The 20,739-nt window shown below is 36.6% G+C and overlaps 3 protein-coding genes across 3 annotated transcripts; 2 read left to right on the top strand and 1 right to left on the bottom strand.

Moving 5' to 3' along the window:
* Positions 1-6,892: 6,892 nt before the first annotated feature.
* LOC106753148 (fasciclin-like arabinogalactan protein 15) lies at positions 6,893-10,620 on the bottom strand. The gene is made up of 3 exons (XM_014634949.2): positions 8,809-10,620; positions 7,355-7,474; positions 6,893-7,230 (listed from the first exon to the last, which is right to left on the bottom strand). The coding sequence occupies exons 1-2, from the start codon at positions 10,106-10,108 to the stop codon at positions 7,401-7,403; spliced, it is 1,374 nt and encodes a 457-aa protein (XP_014490435.1). The 5' UTR covers positions 10,109-10,620; the 3' UTR covers positions 6,893-7,230; positions 7,355-7,400.
* A 5,096-nt stretch (positions 10,621-15,716) lies between these two features.
* LOC106753108 lies at positions 15,717-16,871 on the top strand. Its single transcript, XM_014634900.1, has one exon. The coding sequence runs from the start codon at positions 15,717-15,719 to the stop codon at positions 16,869-16,871; it is 1,155 nt and encodes a 384-aa protein (XP_014490386.1).
* Positions 16,872-16,880: 9 nt separating this feature from the next.
* On the top strand, positions 16,881-20,363 carry LOC106753109. Its single transcript, XM_014634901.1, has one exon. The coding sequence runs from the start codon at positions 16,881-16,883 to the stop codon at positions 20,361-20,363; it is 3,483 nt and encodes a 1,160-aa protein (XP_014490387.1).
* The last annotated feature ends 376 nt before the right edge of the window (positions 20,364-20,739 follow it).

Consider the following 20,739-nt stretch of genomic DNA (forward strand, 5'->3'; position numbering starts at 1 on the left):
TATTACTTAAGAAACTAAAGGTCTCATTTAATAATGATAATAAACAAGAAAGGGATATTCACGGTCTCATGTCTACTTTTAAAAGAAAGAAAAATTATCTTTATCTTTGTACCCAAATTTAATGGGTATCAAATTTTTGTCACATTCCTATTCTTTAATAATGGATATATACTTAGCACCCATTTTTTTATTATTTTAATATTAATTAATTAATTTTTATAAAATAAAAAAATTACATTAAAGGAACACAATATTATAAAATATTTAATACGAGTGTATTCTCATTCTTCAATATCAAACATTTAAAAAATATATAATTGTATAATTTCAAATTAGAATACCAAATAAAATTTTATGAAAACTGGCGAATATTTATTAAGTTTTCAAACATTAAGTAGAAAAAATTTAAAATATTTTTAAAAGAATATAAAAGAAAAAATATTTTAAATGTTTTTTACTTTAATTTTTTGAATTCTAATTAAATTTATTTTTATACATTAATAAAAATTACAATATATCACTTTATCAAAATCAAATAAAAAAACAAAAATTAAACTAATAATATTTTTAAACTCTAATATATGTTAGATGGGTGATAAAATAATTAATGGTAATTACATTAAATTACTATATTATATAGTAAATAAAATTCATTTATATAATTTATATTAATAAAATTATATTTATGATAATGAGTTAGAAAATAAAAATAATTATATAAAAAAATATTAAAATAGTATTATGCATGATAAAAATAAACAAAAGATAAAAATATTAAAAAAATTATCAAATGTGTCTTAGAAAAAAAATTATTAGAGCATTAAGTGAAATCACACAAAAGAAAATAAATATAATTAAAAGTAACCTTAAAAATATAAGAAAACTTTTTTAATATTAACCTAGCCAAATTGTTGAGAAATAACGAAAATTATTTTAATAAAACAAAAGATCTTCAAATAAAACAAAAATTAATAATAAAAGGATAAAAATAAGTTTTTCTATAGTACCTAGTAAATATAATATTTTTTTCATTTAACACTAAACATTCTCATATGAAAAAAAAAATATAGACAACACCTAAAAATATAAAAAAATATTCAAATATAAAACAAAAAATATATAAATGTAATGCATCATTTAAATATAATTGTACAATAATTATATAAAAAAATTAAAATTTTTCATATCTAAATGAATTTCATAATAATTAGTTAATAGACTATGAATATTTAAATAATTTAAATATTCATAATCCATTAAGTAATTACTCATATCCAGAAGCAAGAATAATTTTTCATAAAAAGGGAAACGTATTCAAACAATATTCGCAAAAATAAATTTATTTTTCACCCTAGTATTATTTTCATAGTCAATATTATTTATATTTATGTTCATGTTTATTCGATAAAACCATTCCTTATCAAAATCCTTATAAATTTAGTCAATATCTACAAAAAGAGATGTATTTATCATCCTAAGTTGTAGAGTCCTACTCTCATCTGAACATATTAAATTCTTAGAAGCGAAGATCAATTTTGCAATGTCTTATCACAACACCTTCATATGGTAAGTTGACTTTTTCTTTTGCTTTAAATAGATATTATTAACTGTTGCTAACAATCAATTAATTAGGCTAAACCATGTCATTCTACGTGACTGCATTGATTAAGATTCATATTAATTTAATTATGCTAACAAAACAGGTATTTACCTTTATGCAAAATAGATGATTAATATAACAAGTATAAGAATTTAAGTAACATGCATAATTGGTGCGAAAAGAATGTTTATTTCAAAAAAAAATTAATTTCATCCGTACATTCAGTCATTTATTAATACTTTAAAACGTTATTTGATATATTATTCGCATATTTTTCATTTATTATATAAAAAAATATTAAAAAAAAATTAAGTATATTTTTAGTCTCTAAATTTATCTGCAAAATTGAATTTCTTTGTCTAGAGTGTTTATATAAAATTTATTTTTATGTTTTGGTAATGCATGATGTTTTTTTTTTAAATGATAATAACAATGATGCTGAATAGATTAAAAAGTTTGTATATGTGACTAAAACATGATTAAAAAAAATACAACATGGTTGTTATACACCTTAGAGCAAACTTAATTTGAGTTGTTAAATTTTTTATTGGATAATGATATTTAGACAACATTTTTTTGACAACATTTAAACATTGATTACGTGTCAATATGTGATTAGTCAAAAATTACTCCATAATAATGTTTATAATTATTATTATTGATTGTGGAATAATTTTTGATCAATCACATATTGACACATAATCAATGTTCAAATGTTGTCAAAAAAATGTTGTTTAAATATCATTATCCTTTTTTATTTTAGCGACTTTGTAGGATTGATTGAAGTTTAAAAATTCATTTCTAAACATGGTACGAACTAATGAGTTAGAGTTTATTCTAACGAAGTTTGTTAATTGTGAATATATTGTTTCACCTGCTATCGAACTGTTATTAGACCACCTATTAATGTTTAGTGTCATGATCGATATACATATATATCTTGATATGAGAGATGTGTTTCGGAAGTCTTATATGACTAGATAAAGCGATTTCATAATATATATGCAAATCTTATCTCAAAAGTTAGTGAGATTGAGTTAGGACGTGAGAGACGTGTGTTGGAAGTCTCATATTGACTAGATAAGGTGATTTTACAATATATAAGTGAAATGCAAACCTTACTTTAAAAGCCAATAGGATTGAGTTAGGCTTAAGATCTACTTCTTAACATGATTAAATGAAAAAAAACTTCTCGTGAGACACAAATTCTAATATAATATTTAAATTCATGGATTAAAAATATATTTAACTCAAAAAAAGTATTCTTTCATAATTACTTTATGGAATTTATAATATCTTTAAATGTATTTTACCATCAAAAGGAAAAACACAACATAAATTTTGTAGCACTTTTCTAACAAAATAAAAAAGAATAAATCATAGTTTCTATACCTGTCGCATGAGAATTTGATAAAAAAGAAAAATATGTTTTTAATATAAATTTTAGCGATGATAACATGAATTTATATGTTCATCAGAAACTACAAAATAAAGGAAAACATGTACCGTTAAAGTTGCACACCTAAAATTTTAAAATATAGATGTTAAAAAATTACGTATCATCTTGAAGTGCAAGTATAATGAGGAAATTTGAACAATAAATTTACTTTTTGTTTGAGTTTTTAAATGGATAAGTAAGATATGAATATGATTACTAATGTAAATATAATATTTTTTAAGTCACATCGAAAACATAGTTTAAGCTTGTGGATATGACTTGTGTGGTGTGCATTTGGAAGTCCGACAATAGATGTGCATTGAAGGTGAGTTGTGTTTTTATATTTGCTTGAGGAAGAACGAGATAACATGGCAACACCTAGTTGGTCATATATGAGATTGGAGGACTGTGATATGTCACAACATTTGGTTGGGCAGATTGTGAATGTTAGAATGAGATTTTTTAGTGATAATTTTACATGGGCATTAGGTAATATTAATACAAGGTGTTCGGGGATTATGCACGTGCATTGCTTAGCATTGATGTAGAGTGTATTGAAATTTTTGGGATGATTTAATTCCAAGTAAGATTACCCTGTATGGTTAGTATGATTGCTGTTGTAGGGAATGAAGATACGTCTATTTTAATCATGGTTGAGTTTGTTGAGCATATGAAAACTAGTGCATCTTACGAGTGAGTGTTGGTGACTATATAATAGATTATAAGTCCATAAGTTTAAGACACTCTGAACTAGTGTTTGACATTTCTTATACTTTTGTAGTAAAGTGTTGTTATGTATAATTAAAGTCTTGTTCTATGTAGACATACTTGAGATCAAAGATCAAAGGGTTGAGAGTGTTTTCTTTGTATTTGATATTTCCATGTTATATTGTTTGTGTATCCTTATTTATTTCTTTATTAGTAGAACGATTTTCAAGGATAAAAACGATACAATTTTTTTTAACAAATTTAGTACCAACTAAAGATAATTTCAATTTATATTATAATTCAACATTTTTTTTTGTTATTAACGTAGATCCACACAAAAAAAAAAACTATAAATTTCATTGACCTCGCTAGTTTCAGTTCCTCTATTGTTTCCTCTTTTATTTCTTCTTATTTGACCTCATATATCTAGTCCTCTGTGTTTTCCCTTAATAATAGGTACCAAAAAGACCATTAAGGATCTTTATGTCCTTGTAAGTTCATCTATGCTTATAAGTTTTCTAATCTTATAAAGTACAAAAAGTTCCTTTATCAAAAAAATATTACTATACCTCTATACGATCATAATCAACTTTTATACTTCATATGTTACAATATCATAAGTACTAGTAAGCTTACCAAAGCTAACTTAGACATATGTCTATGTTATAGCAAAAAAAATATTGTGTTCTAGCTAATATTAACTCTATCAAATAACATTACATGCATTTCTCTATGCTGAAGAGACATCTTGAGTAGATATGTCATTTTAACTTACACCCCATGGGTTAATCCTAATCTCATTTAAAATTATGCCCCTTATTTTTAGTCCCTTCAAGAGGGGGCTTTTCTGAAGCCTCAACCCCCAAAATTCATAGGAAGTGGGTTAGGGTTGGGATAGGGTGAGGCTGACCTCTGAAACTCCTCCCTTCCTATTCACTAAAGCCATGAACTTGCATTCTTGCACACGTCAAAAAACCAAGTTATATACAGAGATTTCAAGGCCTCAAATATACTCCTTGATGACATCAGTAGCTTTTTTGTTAATTGATTTTATTATGTTGTTTATTAATCTATCTTTTCCCTTATTTTTAGAGATGGAAGCTAAAACATTTGTCATGTCCAATTAAGATGAACACAGATTTTACAATTTGGATCCTGTTCTTAGTTTTACCAATCAAACTAATGTTGAAAGTAATAAGCTAACAAACTTGCCACCCATTCTTGGATTATGTTTATACCTTTTGTTTGTGCATGTCATTGAGTTCTTGTGGTAGATGTGTATATGATCAATGATTATGTGTGAGTAATGTTTTAAGTGACGAGAATATTATGCAGATTCCATCATTTGATATATTCCTTGCTTGGGAGTTCTAGATATCTAGGTCTTGGTTCAGTTTCTCTATCTCATTATTTGACAGGTATAGTAATTCAAACCAGAACAACATGCCTTTTATCTTGCATTCCTTTTAGGAATAAAATAGTTTGAAGTAATTAAAAAGTGAAGATCAAAATAGTACAAGATAAAAAGTTGGAATATTAGTTTATGAGTTTCCATATTTTTTATTGGGTTAGACTATAAATGTATTATTTTCAAATTTGTAGTGTATTATTATATTTTTTCATGCTAAAAAGGAAAGTCCATGGGTTGGTCCTAGCCCATAGGACTTTGAGAATATTTGGCCATGTGTGTTTTTTGGTCCCGAACGTGTATGGACTAGGGCCAAATCTTATAATATAGACTTACTTGAGAGGTTTAATCTTAAGTATCATATGTTACTTGAAGTTTTATTTAATAATGTCTTGAAGAGAAAGAAAATAAAAGATAAAATGAATTAAGTTTTCCTATAACTAAAGTGAATTTATTTATACCTTAAAATTCATCTTTAAGGTTGTGTTCACTTGAAGAGATATATTTGAAAGAGAAAGAGTAGATGAATTTGTGAAGATTTAAGAGTAAATTAAGTGTTGTTTTTTTAAGAGATTTGGAGGTAATGGAAGTGAATTTAAAATGAAAGTTTATGAAAGTTAGCATAGGATTTGAGTGACAGATAAAAAAATTATTTTAATTGATAGAAAATTTTTTTTATCAAAATGTTCTTAGTGATAAAATAATATAAAATGATATTTAAAAATAATATATTTTTTAACAAAAAATATTTGAACTAGTTGTATCAAAAAAATTAATAAATAATTAATACTATATATTTAAAAAAATAACTAAGTTTAATACAATATATTTAATAAATAATTAATACAATATATTTAAATAAAAATTTCAATTTTTTTTAATTTTAATTTCAATTTCAATTTTTATAAAGAAATAATAAATCTTCTGAAAAAACTAAGTTTAATACTTTGTAAAAAGTTACTGAATTTAAATACATAATTAAAAGATTAAATACATAATAAAAAATTTCTATGAAAAATAATTTAATCATTTTGGGGTATGTAACTTTATTATTATTATTATTATTTAATATTATTATTATTATTATTATTAATATTACTATTTTATTACTTTTATTATTAATAATATTAATAAATGAATGAATTTGTCAGTTTAATTGGAACTGATTCTTTTTTATTGGAATCAAATCCATCATATTATACTGTATGCATTTTTTAAGATAAATAATAGAAAGTATAGTTTTACAGGAACAAAATTGATTTTTTAAGACAAATATTGTTAAATTCTCTCCAATCTTTGCTAGATAGTAACCATCAATCCTGCAAATCCTTTTCTTTCTTTTCTTTTAAATATTTTAAAACTACGAATCCACATAGTGAAAAGTAAAATCTTCAGGAAACACAGCATAGAAGATTTAAATAAGAAACTTTATAAGTTAACCTGTACATACACTAATTTTAATCTATAAAAGAATTATGTCATCATCTTCTTATTATTATGCCGTCAACCAATTAAACTTTTGAGTCCCTTTGAAACTTCGAAGAATCACTTTGGTCTTCTGGTTAGCTGTTACTTTAACACAAGGGTAATGGTGATTAGTTATGATAACTTATTGGATTAGAAAAAATGGTTTGCCAAAGCTACTTACAGCACAGACATATATATCGTGGTCTTACTCATACAGATAGAAAAGGAAGAAAGTAAGAACAGAAAAATATTAGTTGGCAGGCAAGGAATGTCATATTACAGTAAAGAATCATTTTATTATTGCATTTCCATTTCTTCAGTAAAACTAATTATTGAACGGGCACATGTCTTAAAGAAAAATTCCCTGATTAGTTGCAGAAAAGCTTCTCATCCCAGCAACACAACAAACCAACCACCTATGAAATTGAAGCTGAATCTAAGTACATATATGCACTATATGGTATGAAGACTTCAAGGACTCAAAAGCACAAAAGAAAATAATGGACAAAAATGTGGGAAAATCACACCCAAAGCAGCTGCCAACATCCCATTCAACCAAAAGATGGCCTTCATTTTTTACTTTTTACATTGAACGGATTTCCACTGGATCTGCATCAAAGCATGTGCAAGCACTGTGTAAATAGACATATGGTAGAAAGAAAACTCATTTGTAAAATTATATATGCTGTCACAATTTCACTGAATAAGATCCGATAACAAGTTGAAATCTCACATCATTTTTTTCAGGATTAGGGAAAGCCAGAAAAACATGGGCTTCTTCATTGACAAGAGGTGAATCTAGAATGTTGTCCAAAGGTTCCAAGCATCCAGCATGCTGCTTCAAGTAACTTTCCTGGAAATGACATTTCACGAAATCAGTTTCGACAAAAAGAATAACCAAACCTTGGACAAACAGTTGCTTTATTTAGATTAGCATGTGAAAAGAGATGTGTATAAATAACTTACCCCCAGAAAAACAAAAGAATCATTTGACTACAGAATTTACATTTTGATATGTTAAGGATGTAGGTCGAGCTCAGAGAGTCACAAGCATTATTTGCTTAAAAGGAAAGATATGAAAATATACATGGTCGTAGCACATGGCCATTGACTTGACTGGGAAGATGCAAAATCTAGGCAAACCAATTTTGTGCATATTTCACATTTACTATTTGGTAGGCCTTAATCTTCATCAGCAACAGCTACGTTTTGCTCTACTCTAAAAAGTCACATCAAAGGCAACTCAGAAAACTCTAACACATTCACTAATTCCGCCACTGGGTTTCTCAACCCTTTTCTTCTTTAAAGTCAAGACAAGAAAACCTTAATTTCTCCTTAAAAAAAACTTCTGTTTCACCTTTAGGAAACTTCACCTCACACATGTAAATACCTAACGATAGAAAACGGCAAAAATAAAGAAGTTTGGCATCAAGTAAATAATACAGTCCTCTCATCATAACGTGAAGTAGTTCCAATTCCCAATCCCTGCATTTGTCTAACAAGAATCACAATTCCTCATTTATCATATCAAACATTTTGGGAGTGTTTGAAAAATAGATTTTTAATAGAATCGATTTTGATATGACGTGATTTATTTATGGATGTTATCATTCTAATAACAAATTAGTAGTAAAACTCGATTATTTTTATGCAACACCAAAGTTCCTTAAAGTTGCTTCAACTTTATATCTAAAAATTATATAATCAGTTACCTAAAATCATATTAGGTGGAATTAAACCATGATTCTAAATGATAACGTGAATCGAATCATATTGGCTGGAACCAAACATGTAATCACAAACCCGACACGAAATGTCTAATTGAAGATATCCTAGACAGACATGTCTTCATTTAGTTTTCTGCCCAAAAGAAACCAACCTAATACAGAACAAATTTCAACTCTTCCAGTCCCACCTAGATCCCACAAGGCCAAAACTAAACCCAAATCATAACTTCAACAGGATTTTCCGAATTCAATTCTACAGGAAAAACTAAAAATAACAACGACGTGAGCCAATCAACGTAGTTAACCAAAAGCAGCCACACAATAAAAGAAAACGCTTTAAAAAGAAAAACAAAAAATAATGAAATCCAGACAGCCAAAGACATCGCTATCACCTCTTCCCTTTTTCCTAATCCAGAGAAAAGCACAAGAAAAAAACAACAAAGGCAACAGTAGACCTTACCTCTCCTGTGCTTGAAAACAACTTTTGCAGCCGGTTGACCCGAACGGGTAGTGGTTTTAACCCGCTCCTCCTCCTCCTCCTCCGTCGGAAACAAAACCCCGTCAATCCCCTGAACCGAGATCCGACCATCCGTGTAAATATCCGGGTCAAACAAATACGCCGACCCATCCCCGTGCCCGAATTTAACGGACCCATCAGCCTCCTGCGCCACCACCTTATGCGGCAAGCGCAGAGTATCGTAACGAACCTTCCCAAACCTTCGAACAGCATTGTACATGCTCTCTTCAGTCTGATACTCCGGTATAATGTGATAATACATTATCCGCTCCGGCGCACCCGGTTCACTCAACTGCTCCGTCGTTAACTTCGCCATGGCTTCGTCGTTCGGAGCCAAAACGGTGAGAATGTAACCCTCAGACACTAAACGACCCATTTCAACGGCCAACGAAGTTAGATTCACGAGAATGTCCGCCATCTCGTTGTATCCACCATAGTGGAGGAGCGTGTGGATGAAATCATTCACCTGTTTCTCGCCATTGAAGTGGTGGTGCGGTCCACCCGGTCCCGGCGCCGGCGCCGGAGCCAGGGAAGGTCCCGGAGACATGGCGTCGTAGATCGGAAGAGCAGGCGGGGAGCCAGGTTTCGCCGGCGGAGGAGGCTTTTTGAGGCGGTGAGTTCTCGGGTCGACCTCCGGGGCTCCCTCTGGCTTGACGGCGGAGATGGAACGGAGAGTGCGGCGGCGGTTGAAGTCGTCCTCGACAGAGCGGGGGAAGAGGATGCGGTCGATGGCGTGTATGACGCCGTCGGGTCGGGTCAGGGCCTCCGGGTGGGTGACGCGGGCCTGGTCGACGGTGGTGAGGTTTTCGGAGAGACGAATTTGGTGGTTGGAGAGAGTGGTGACGTGGCGGATTAGGGTTTGGGATCCGATTCGGATGGGGATGATGTGAGAGAGGAGAAGCGTTTGGAGGGAGTGAAGGTTGGCGGGTTCGAGAAGGAAGCGCTTGAAATCAGAGTCGAGGTTCCGGTCCAAAGCTTCGTTGGTCGGAGCAAAGATTGTTATGTTGTGTGCCGCCACGGTTTCCTCTAGTTTCTGCAACAGCATGGCTTTTTCCACAAGCTCTGCAAGTTCTGTGTAATGCGAGTCCAGAAGAGCAACTAAGATTGAGTTGGAGTTAATCTGAGCCGTCGGTGACGAGGGAGAAGAGTCTCGCGCCGTTAATGCCTGAGGGAAAACACACAGAATGCACACAACGGTGTAGAAGACGCGGAGGTCGGAGACGCCATAGATACGGCGACCCATGGCCGGAATGCGGTTGAGAGTAAGCCGACCACCACTTCAGTAGGAGCAGCAGCAACTGTACGATTCCTCTGTTGGTTTTGGGTCTGGTGGATAAATAACCCGAAGCATAATATCATGTACGCTAATCACAGAAACTGTGGCATGTTTGGGATGAGTTTAAAAGTGTTTAGTGGTTTTATTCTTTTCTTTTCTTTTTTACGAAAGGCAGTGAAATTGGAATGGCAGAGTTGGCGGCAGAATTTAGCGCATAACAAATTAGCGCAAGTGAATGTGTCGGTTGCATTGGGAAGCGGGTGAACACGTGGCGATTGTGTGTTGGTTGGAAAGGGAAGAATCGGACAGCATTAGAATGGGGTCCACTAGCCAGCTGGAACATTGACATTAAACAGTGTGTTGTTGGAAAATTTGATGAGGTACTACTAGTTAAGTTATGGTGTGTTGGAGGGGGCAAGATATTTTTACGTAGTAAAGACGAAGAAGAAATTGTTAAGAGTGTAGTTAATGTTGGTGGTGCCCACTTGCTATTGCTTTTTCTTATGTAATCATTCACTGATAACCCACTTACTCTTTTCTACATTAATAAGTGTATAATCTAGATTTATCTAAGTAAAATCTTATAAATAATATTGTTCACCATTTAATTTATTAAATATTGCATTTATTATTTACTTATACATATTTGATTTCAACGTTAAAGTATTATCACAAACATACCGATACTTCAAAATTCTTAAATTAAAATATGCATCTTAACTTCTTGAGTTGGAAAATCTAACACGATTGGAATTGAAGAAGAAACTACCATTAAAAAAATACTACTAGTGGACATGTGTTGTGTGTGTTTCAATTCCAAACATGACTTTAGAATAAGTTTAATATCATTGACTAATTCATTATCAATATTGACAGATAAGTTTATTGAATTTTATAGAAAATAAATACATAAAAATGTACAATAAGAAAATTTTAGGTATTTTAAAAGTGAACTAGATTAAGTGAAAAATTAATACATAGACTATGAAAGGAATACTCGTGGATTCCAACCTCTTTTCCTTTTTCTTTAAATGAAATTAACGAAGATGATCTATCTTTTTTTTTTTGTTTCTTCATTAATATTTTCAAATTATTTTCCTTTTGTATTGAATGAATTCGTGTTGGGAGGAATAAATAGCCAACGTGAGTTTGACTCATAATTTTTTTGTTTATTCAATTTAAAATATTGTTTCACTGGGTGAATGAGTAGGATTGAAAAATATATATGTTCGACTTTATTGTCTTTTTTCTTCCTTTAAACTTATTTGTTTCACTTTCGTCCGAGATGTGTACATACTAAAAGTATTTTGATATTTAAGTCAGATTTTAATCAAGAAATCGTAATCACAATTAAGTGTCAAGACTTAGTTAATCTAACATTTACCTGTAAAAATATATTCTTACTAAAGATTCAATAAATCTAAATATATCAAACAAGCACATTTAATCATATTCAGATTTACAATAATGAAAGCGGAAGCAGAAAGACCAACCTCCAGCCATTGTTGTATGCTTGCTTAACTTCTAGTTTCTAAACTCTTGCTCTTAAAACACGATGGTGATGTATATGAAGTAAAGAGTAGGTTGAGTGACCTGATGCAAAATTTCCTGTAGTACTCCAAAAATCATCACAAAGTATTTAATGTTAAAAGAGATTGTTACGGGAATCATGGCACACCCACACACGTTTTAAAAACGGTTTTTATTTAAAATAGACCACTTTCAGAATATTAACTGCTTTCAGAATATTAACTGCTTTCATAATATTAACTGAAAAAGAAATAAATAAATGGAAAAAGATATAATCTTAAAATGTAAGTATAAGGCTAACATTACCTTTGTAGCTTACCTCAATATTTATACAGTTTATTATAGACTTTTAATTAATATTGGTCTAATATCACTAAGGTTCGTATTGATCCAATTGTAATCCAATACCACCTAAACCCGTTTTACCAGTTTATTCTGTAAACTAAAATAGACATACCAAACGATATTACTATCTTTCATATACATTCGACTGACATAACGAAATTGTCGTTGGAGTTGTTTTATTGAACATCATACCAACCGTATTAGACATTATACCATGTTTGACTGATATAACGTAATCGTCGTCGGAATTACTTTATTAAACGATACACCTATGTATTAATGTGAATTGGCATATTCTTGAGTAACATAAAGAACATTTTAACAATAATAACTTGCTAGTTTATCTGTCATAATGTTTAGGATAATGATATTTAGACAACATTTTTTTTACAACATTTGAAAATTGATTACGTGTCAATATGTGATTGGTCAAAAATTACTCCACAATAATGTTTATAATTATTATTATTGATTGTGGAGTAATTTTTGACTAATCACAAATTGACACGTAATCAATGTTTAAATGTTGTCAAAAAAATGTTGTCTAAATATCATTATCCTAATGTTTATACTTGAATAATGAATTTTGCGAGGTTTATAGCACTTTTGTTCCACTAACACACAACAACATTGTGTGGTGTGATTTGTTTACGTGCACTATCCCAATTCTAACAATTCATCAAAAACTATCCGTGCCACTATATTCTAAATTAATTTTAAAAGAGTAAATGAAAATAATTTCACAAATTATAAATATATCAAATTTGAAGTATGTTAAAATATCAGTCATTATTTTTAGTTATTTCATGACACGAAAAGTCTATAAAAGGGTAGTCTATCCAATGGCTATTTAAAGAATATTTGTATAATATATGTTAGTTGACTACCATCGTATATTTGTTATAAATTATTTGTCCTCTCTAACTTCGACCGAATGAACGGATCATGTAAGTCTTACGCCTTAAAATATACTGTGAGCAATATGGATTCTCCAAAATGCCCTTGTACAACAATATGGATTCTCCACAACCTTAATAGATTTATGCAAATCACTCATCATCTTCGTTCCACCTCTCATTTCTCCTGTCTTTGACACACACTCATGCTTTTCTTTCCACTTCACATTCGTATAGCTTTTCTCACTCTCATCGTCATAGCACCATTTGAAGAAATTACAACCACCTTCGTGTCCATTATGCAAAAAAAAAAAAAACAAAAGAAAAAAATTAAACGACTTTCTAGTCTAACAAAACACTATTCCTCAACATTTTTTTACCTTGTACATAGGACAACCCCAAAATTGCTTCCCTTTATTTTTCACAGTTCAAGTTGTTCTTACTAATAGTTTTCTCTCCACAAAAGCAAAGAGGTGATCCACCACCACAAAAAACGACATTACAATTCTCATTGCGCCACCCATTGCATGTCGAAGATGAACAAGAATGAGACTTCTACAATTCATTATCCATCTCTTTGAATCAACAAAGAATGCGTTTTCCCTTTCAAAGCTTGCAATCGAACAAGGAACGCACTTTCACCTTAATACCAACCCTAACTTCTGGTAAGATTTCCCCAATTTTTTCCTAATTTTAAAGGTCAGAGCACTTATTTTCTTTCATCCTTCCATTTTTGCCCTTATAAGATTTCGCTATCACCTATGTTGTTTAGAAAAAAATTCAATATAAATGACACGTGTCATTACTAGTCGAACATTGCAAGCCACGTAAGCAAAACTTTAACTGTGACAGATCCCTAATCGAATCAAATTTACACTAGACTCAATTGATACGCGAAAAAGAAAAGATACCTATTTAAAATTTTGGACAAAAATAGAGACTTCTGATGAAATTAAACCTTATTATAATTATAAATGATCCTCCAAATTTCTCCATATTGTTTTGACATTCATCTCTCAGCCTATTTTAGTAATATAATAATATATATTACTATTTTAAATTGGAAAATATTAAAATAGTAATTATTAATTGGTTTTTTTAGAGGTAAAAATATCACTTTGTTAGAATTGAGGAAAAATAAAAGTAAACTAAACCGCTTTTTAAGTTAAAAATTTTCACATATAATTTCCATTCTTACGTGACAGCATACGTTCCTTTCTGTCCATTAAAAGAAAACCATTTTAATGAATTTTCCATGCAAACTAATCTCCTCCCTTTATCTATGCTGAATAATTATAATTTCACACACTTTTTTACTTTAACAGACACATAATAAGCTTTATGGATAATTAAATCACACAATTTAAAAAATTACTGACGTTTTATCGTATAAAATAAAGGTAACTAACAGGTAAGCATGTCATTCTACTACTACCTTGATTAAAAGAGTAAACAAAATATCTGAAACCTTGTATACTGGAATGACAACGATGGAGAAGTAAAACTAGATAACCGTTTATTGCAGAAAGTTAAATTTAAATGAATGGGATCAAAATAATTCGTATTTATCATGTATACGTGTAAATATTTTTATTGTAAAAAACTATCTTCATACAACTACTATATTTCATTAATATAAACTGAAAAATAATTACTAATATATTATAAATGATTTCATAATTTATTTCCAATACCTCTACAAATGCTAACCTTACACAATTTTTTTTTCAATTTTATCCTTTTAATTATTATTCTTTTTGTAGTGGAGGAGGGTCGGTCGAGTCGGCCGGATCAAGCCTAGTGGAGGAAGCCCGGTCGGGCTGGCTACCAAAGTTGCAGGGGGCGAAGGCGACCTAAGGCCGGACGGCGTGGATCAAGCGGATGTGGGACTGAAGAAGCATTAAAAGGCTTTGATGGAGATGTAACGGAAAACATAGCAAATCAATGAAATTAATGGTCAGTTACGAATACGCAGTCTATAAATAGGGACAGCAGAACAGGTAAAGTAAGTTTTGAATCCAATTTAAATCGGTCCAGTTAACTGATCCACTATCTGACTTAGGCGTCGGAGTGTTCTTTTTGCAGGACCTCCCGGTTGATCCTTACGAGACACCGCTAGGATGAACGGGTCGGACGATCGGAAACAGGGCCAGCAGGTTGGTTCGGTCTCGGGCTCTAACACCGAAACATTTGGCGCCCACCGTAGGGCCTGAAATCGTGATTTACCCAGAAACGAGCACAATGGCTGAGCAGTTGCAGTTGCAGGTTCTGCAGGAGATGCAGAGGCAGATGCAAGAAATGAGGGCGGAGATAGCAACTCTGCGAGCAGAGCGGGAGAACGTGGTGGTGGGAGCTTCGGTGCAATCGGTGAATGTGCAAACAATCCACTCTGGAGACGAGGAGGTCAGTCGGCGTCCATCGATGGAGGAGGTGGGAGAGGCTGTTGGAGGGGAAATTGTAGGAGGAGGTCGAGGAAGAGGTGCTGGTCGGGGGAGGGGCCAGCAGGGAGAGGGACTGGCCGAGGGCAAGTGCCAGTAGGTAGAGGGGTCGGTCAGGGAGATGGGCCGAGCGGGAGGGGTATCGGTAGGGGAGAGGGGTTAAACGGGAGAGGGAGGGGGAGAGACGGTCAAGGAAGAGGAAGGGGCAAAGGCGAGGAAAACATAGGGCGCGACCAGGAGAACCCGGAGGGGCGTAGGGAGCTTGCCAGGCAGAATCCGCAGTTCGAAGAAGTTTGGGAGAATGAAGACCAGTTCGACCAGGCTGAGGGGTTGCACCCGTTCACTCATAACGTTATGGGGGCGGTAATGCCGGAGAATAAGGTTTTCCCATGGGTCGAGAAGTATGGGGGCACATCAGATCCGGTGAAACATCTGAGATCGTTCGTAGATGCTATGGCGGTCTATTCATCCAATGAGCTGGTTTGGTGCAGGGTATTCTCTTTATCCTTGAAGGATGAAGCTTTAGATTGGTTTCACTTACTGCCACCTCGAAGCATTGATGGGTTCGTTACCCTAAGGCAGTTGTTTAGCCAGCAGTACGCTTCAAACCGTTCGCGAGGTTTGACTTATACGGCCCTTGTCAGGATGAAACAAGGGCGGGAAGAATCATTGAAAGGGTTTATGGAGCGCTTCAACCGAACCGCTCGGCAAGTGCGGAACGTAGACCAACGACTGATAGTAAGCGCACTTACAACAGCGCTTAGACCCGGTCCTTTTGTAGATTATCTATACGAGGAGGAACCCCAGTCTATGGGTGAGCTGCAGAATAAGCTGGTCGGGTTTATACGCATAGAGGAGGGGAGGTCGTATCGCAACGATCAGGGGGAAGAAGGAATGGCAAGGGAGAGGTCGGGGCGGGACCGAAGAGGAGAAAAACGGCCGGTCGGAGGGGAGCATAGGATGACGGTGAAGCGAGGGGCAGAGGTACAAAGAGCGCAAGAGTATTTCCATCACACTCCGTTGAGTGCCCCGAGGGTGAGAGTCTTGGAGGAAGCCTTAAGGGCTAATCTGCTAACGGTGGCACGGTCTCCTACCCCTCGGGGAGCAGACGAGAGTAAACATTGTCGTTATCATCAGAACATGGGACATTCCACAGAGGATTGTGTCGCGTTGAGGGACAAGTTAGAGAGTTTGGTACAGGTTGGGCACCTAAGGGAGTTTGTCCGTAGGGAGAATCCTAACCCGAGAGGGGCCACGGGAAGACACAGAGGACAATTACCGGTCGGCCAGAGAGCTCAACCGACCGCCGAACGGACGGAGGGCGAGGGAAGTGGAGATAGGCCTCTAAGAGGAGTAATAAATACCATTTCGGGCGGGTTTGCTGGAGGAGGGGCGTCCTCGGCCGCCCGAAAGCGGCATTTGAGAAACTTGCATAGCGTGAACAAGGTGGGGATCGGCAGAAGAACCATGTCGTCCATAACCTTCTCGGATGAGGATTTCCATGCACCGGACCCGGACTAGGACGACCCCATGGTCATAACGGCTATCATCGCTCGGTACAGTGTAGGAAAGGTGCTGATCGATCAGGGGAGTTCGGCCAATATCCTGTACTGGAAAACCTTTCAGCAAATGGAAATACCGGACGGGTCGATAATGCCGTTTAATGAACAGATCTTGGGATTTGCAGGAGAACGAGTTGATACAAGGGGGTACGTAGACCTAAGGGTGAGTTTAGGAACGGAGGTGGGGGCGAAAGAGCTAAGAGTGCGTTTCCTGCTGGTATGGGCGGAAACCTCTTACAACGTGCTGTTGGGACGACCATGTCTCAATGCGTTTGGAGCGATAGTGTCTACCCCGCACTTAGCGATGAAGTATCCGGCAGACGACGGCACAATCCGGACGGTCAGAGCTGATCAGAGGGTAGCAAGGGAGTGTTATGCAGCGGGGATAAAGGTGCAACCCCCAAGGCATAGGGTGTGCGAGACCCGTTCGGCAGTATCGGCTGCAGAGTTGGACCCAAGAGAAGACACCACCGACCGGGTGGAGCCGATGGGAGAGGTCCAGCCATGTCTCCTGGAAAATGAAGACCGGGTGACGATGGTTGGCAAGGACCTTCAGGAGGACGAGAGGCGAAGGTTGGAGGGGGTGCTGGTAGAGAATAAGGATCTATTCGCCTGGACTGCATCAGACATGCCAGGAATCCATCGTGACGTTATTTCACACAGGTTGTCTGTATTTCGAGATGCTCGGCCGGTATCTCAGAAGAAGAGGAGGTTAGGTATGGAGAAGAGAAGAGCGATAGGTGAAGAAGTAGGGAAGTTAATCGAGGCCGGGTTCATCAGAGAAGTCAAGTATACCACTTGGTTGGCCAATGTGGTCATGGTTAAGAAGTCCAGCGGTAAGTGGAGAATGTGCATTGACTTTACCGATCTGAACAAAGCTTGCCCGAAGGATACATACCCCCTACCGAACATCGACGTGTTAGTAGATGGAGTGTCCGGGTATGAGGTGATGAGTTTTCTGGACGCCTATTCGGGATACAATCAGATACCTATGTACCGGCCGGACAGCGACAAAACCGCTTTCATTATCGAGCAAGGAACCTTTTGTTACGAGGTCATGCCTTTCGGACTGAAGAATGCAGGGGCTACATACCAGAGGCTAATGGACAAGGTCTTCCAAGGGCAAATAGGCAGGTGCATGGAAGTGTATGTTGATGATATGGTGGTNAGGAGCCGGTCGGTNGAGGAGCANCTNGCGGATTTGAAAGAGGTCATNGGGCAACTNCGNAAGTTTGATATGCGNNTAAANCCCGCTAAGTGTACCTTCGGGGTAAGGGCGGGGAAATTTCTGGGCTACATGCTGACCGCTCGGGGAATTGAAGCAAATCCCGACAAGTGTAAGGCGGTGTTGGAGATGAGAAGTCCCCAAACGGTGAAGGAGGTTCAGAGGTTGGTAGGGCGGTTGACGTCGTTGTCGCAGTTCCTCCCTCATCTGGCTGGTCGATCAAAGCCGATCGTCCGGGCTATGAAGAAGACCGCGCAAGGATGTTGGGACGAGGAGAGCGAGGAGGCTTTCAAGCGTATAAAGGAAGTTCTTACCCAACCCCCCGTAATGGGCCGGCCGGAGCCTGGTCACGAACTACAAATATACTTGGCGGTTTCGGAGGGGGCCACTAGTGCAACCTTGGTACAGGAAGTTCCACAATTCAAACTGGTATATTTCGTTAGCAGAAGCTTAAAGGAAGCAGAGGTAAGGTACCAACAGTTGGAGAAGGTGGCCCTATCCCTAATTTATGCCGCTCGGCGGTTGCGGCCATACTTCCAAGGTTTCCAAGTCGTGGTACGAACGGACTACCCGATAGCTAAGATCCTANGAAAACCAGATTTGGCNGGTCGGATGATAGGGTGGTCNGTAGAGNTATCGGAGTTCGGATTGAGGTACGAACCGCGGGGGTCGGTGCGGGGTCAACACTTGGCAGATTTTGCTGTCGATCTGCTCCCTGAAGAAGAGGAGTTCTGTTGGAAACTTTCGGTTGATGGTTCATCTAGCCGAAGGGGAGGAGGAGCGGGGGTGGTCTTAGAAGGACCCAATGGGATACTGGTGGAACAATCGTTGATGTTCCAGTTCAAAGTCAGCAACAACCAAGCCGAATATGAGGCTTTGCTGGCCGGGATGGAATTAGCCAAAGACCTGGGGGTAGGTCGACTGGAATGTCAAACAGATTCCCAATTGGTCGAAGGGCAGATGAGCGGGAATTTCCAGGTAAAGGATGACCTCTTGTTGCAATATTTTCACAAGGCTAAGCAATTGGCCTCGAGCTTCAAGGAGTTCACATTGCGGCACGTTCCCCGGTCGGAAAACATCCGAGCAGACACACTCTCGAAGCTGGCCGGCGGAGTCACGAAAGGAGGATTGTCTTCAGTAATCAAACAGGTAATGACCAAGCCGACGGTAGAATGTTGCGCCATTACTACCGGGGGAATAATGAATACCTGGAAGGACGACATAATGCAGCTGATTAGGAAGCAAGATGATGGGGAAACCTTGAATACCGAGGAGACCAAGAAGATCGCTCGGTATTGCCTGATCGGTGATGAGCTCTACCGAAGGGGTTATGTTACGCCTTTACTGAAGTGTCTGCTGGAGAGGGAAGCAGAGTATGTAATGAAGGAGTTGCATGAGGGGGTATGCGGGAGACATACGGGTGGGCGAACGTTGCGGGCAAGAGTGCTAAGGGCAGGATTTTTCTGGCCATCGTTAGAGAAGGATTGCATGGCGTTCGTCAAGAAATGCGAAGCCTGCCAAAAACACGGGAACGTTTTCCATGGGCCAGCGGTGGAGTTGCAAGGCATAATGTCCCATTGGCCGTTCGCCCAGTGGGGAATGGACATTGTTGGACCCCTGCCTGCCGGGCGGTCTCAGATGAGGTTCTTGCTGGTGGCAGTGGACTACTTCACCAAATGGGTGGAGGCTGAACCTTTGGCAAAGATTTCTGCCACCCAAGTCCAAAAGTTTGTATGGAAAATCATTTGCCGGTTCGGGCTGCCCAAAACAATCATTACGGATAACGGCCGACAGTTCATAGATAAGAGATTGGAAGCTTTTTATCGAGAGTGGGGCATAACTCATGTCACCAGTTCGGTTGAGCACCCCCAGACGAACGGCCAGGCGGAGGCAATGAATAAGATAATCATGCAAGAGTTGAAGAGAAGGTTGGGCGAGGCAAAGGGTGCTTGGGTTGATGAGTTACCATCAGTCCTATGTGGGTATCGATGTTCCCCCCACGGTGCAACAGGAGAGTCCCCGTTCAACCTGACCTATGGGACGGACGCAATGATGTCGGTCGAGGTGGGCGAGGAAACACTGAGAAGACGGGTGAATGACTCGGGGGCGAATGAAGAAGGTCTGAGGGGAAACCTGGACGTGTTGCAAGAAAGAAGGGAAACTGCAGCGGTCCGGGCAGAGGCGCTAAAAAGATTGGTCGCACGAAGATACAACACTAAGGTGTGACCAAGGCTTTTAGTCGAGGGTGATCTCGTCTGGAGGAAGGTCGGGGAAGCTCGAAGGGAGAAGGTTCACGGAAAGCTGGCGGCCAGTTGGGAGGGGCCATTCAGAATAAGTGAAAGTTTGAATAATGGGGCTTACCAATTGGAGCGTCTGGACGGGAAGCCAATTCCAAATACATGGAATATATCTCATTTCAAATTGTACTTCAGTTAAAATTTTTCTTTTTGTACCGCAATAAAGCATGTACTTACAAGGGGGGAAGGAGGAGGAACGTTCCGACGTTTCTCCCGATCGGTAGTATAAGGAGGGGAAACGCTCCGGCGTATCAATGAAGTCAGGAAAATGACTTCCTTTAACTTAGAAGAATCAGGGAAAGTCA

This window comes from Vigna radiata, unplaced genomic scaffold, assembly GCF_000741045.1.
Source record: "Vigna radiata var. radiata cultivar VC1973A unplaced genomic scaffold, Vradiata_ver6 scaffold_234, whole genome shotgun sequence".
Taxonomy (NCBI): Eukaryota; Viridiplantae; Streptophyta; class Magnoliopsida; order Fabales; family Fabaceae; genus Vigna; species Vigna radiata.

Excerpts from the sequence above, each read along its gene's own strand:
- LOC106753108 (XM_014634900.1), top strand. The coding sequence starts at position 15,717 with ATGCCGGAGAATAAGGTTTTCCCATGGGTCGAGAAGTATGGGGGCACA.
- LOC106753148 (XM_014634949.2), bottom strand. The coding sequence starts at position 10,108 with ATGGGTCGCCGTATCTATGGCGTCTCCGACCTCCGCGTCTTCTACACC. Across the intron at positions 7,475-8,808 it reads TGTTTTCAAGCACAGGAGAG|GAAAGTTACTTGAAGCAGCA; the intron begins GTAAGGTCTACT and ends TGTCATTTCCAG.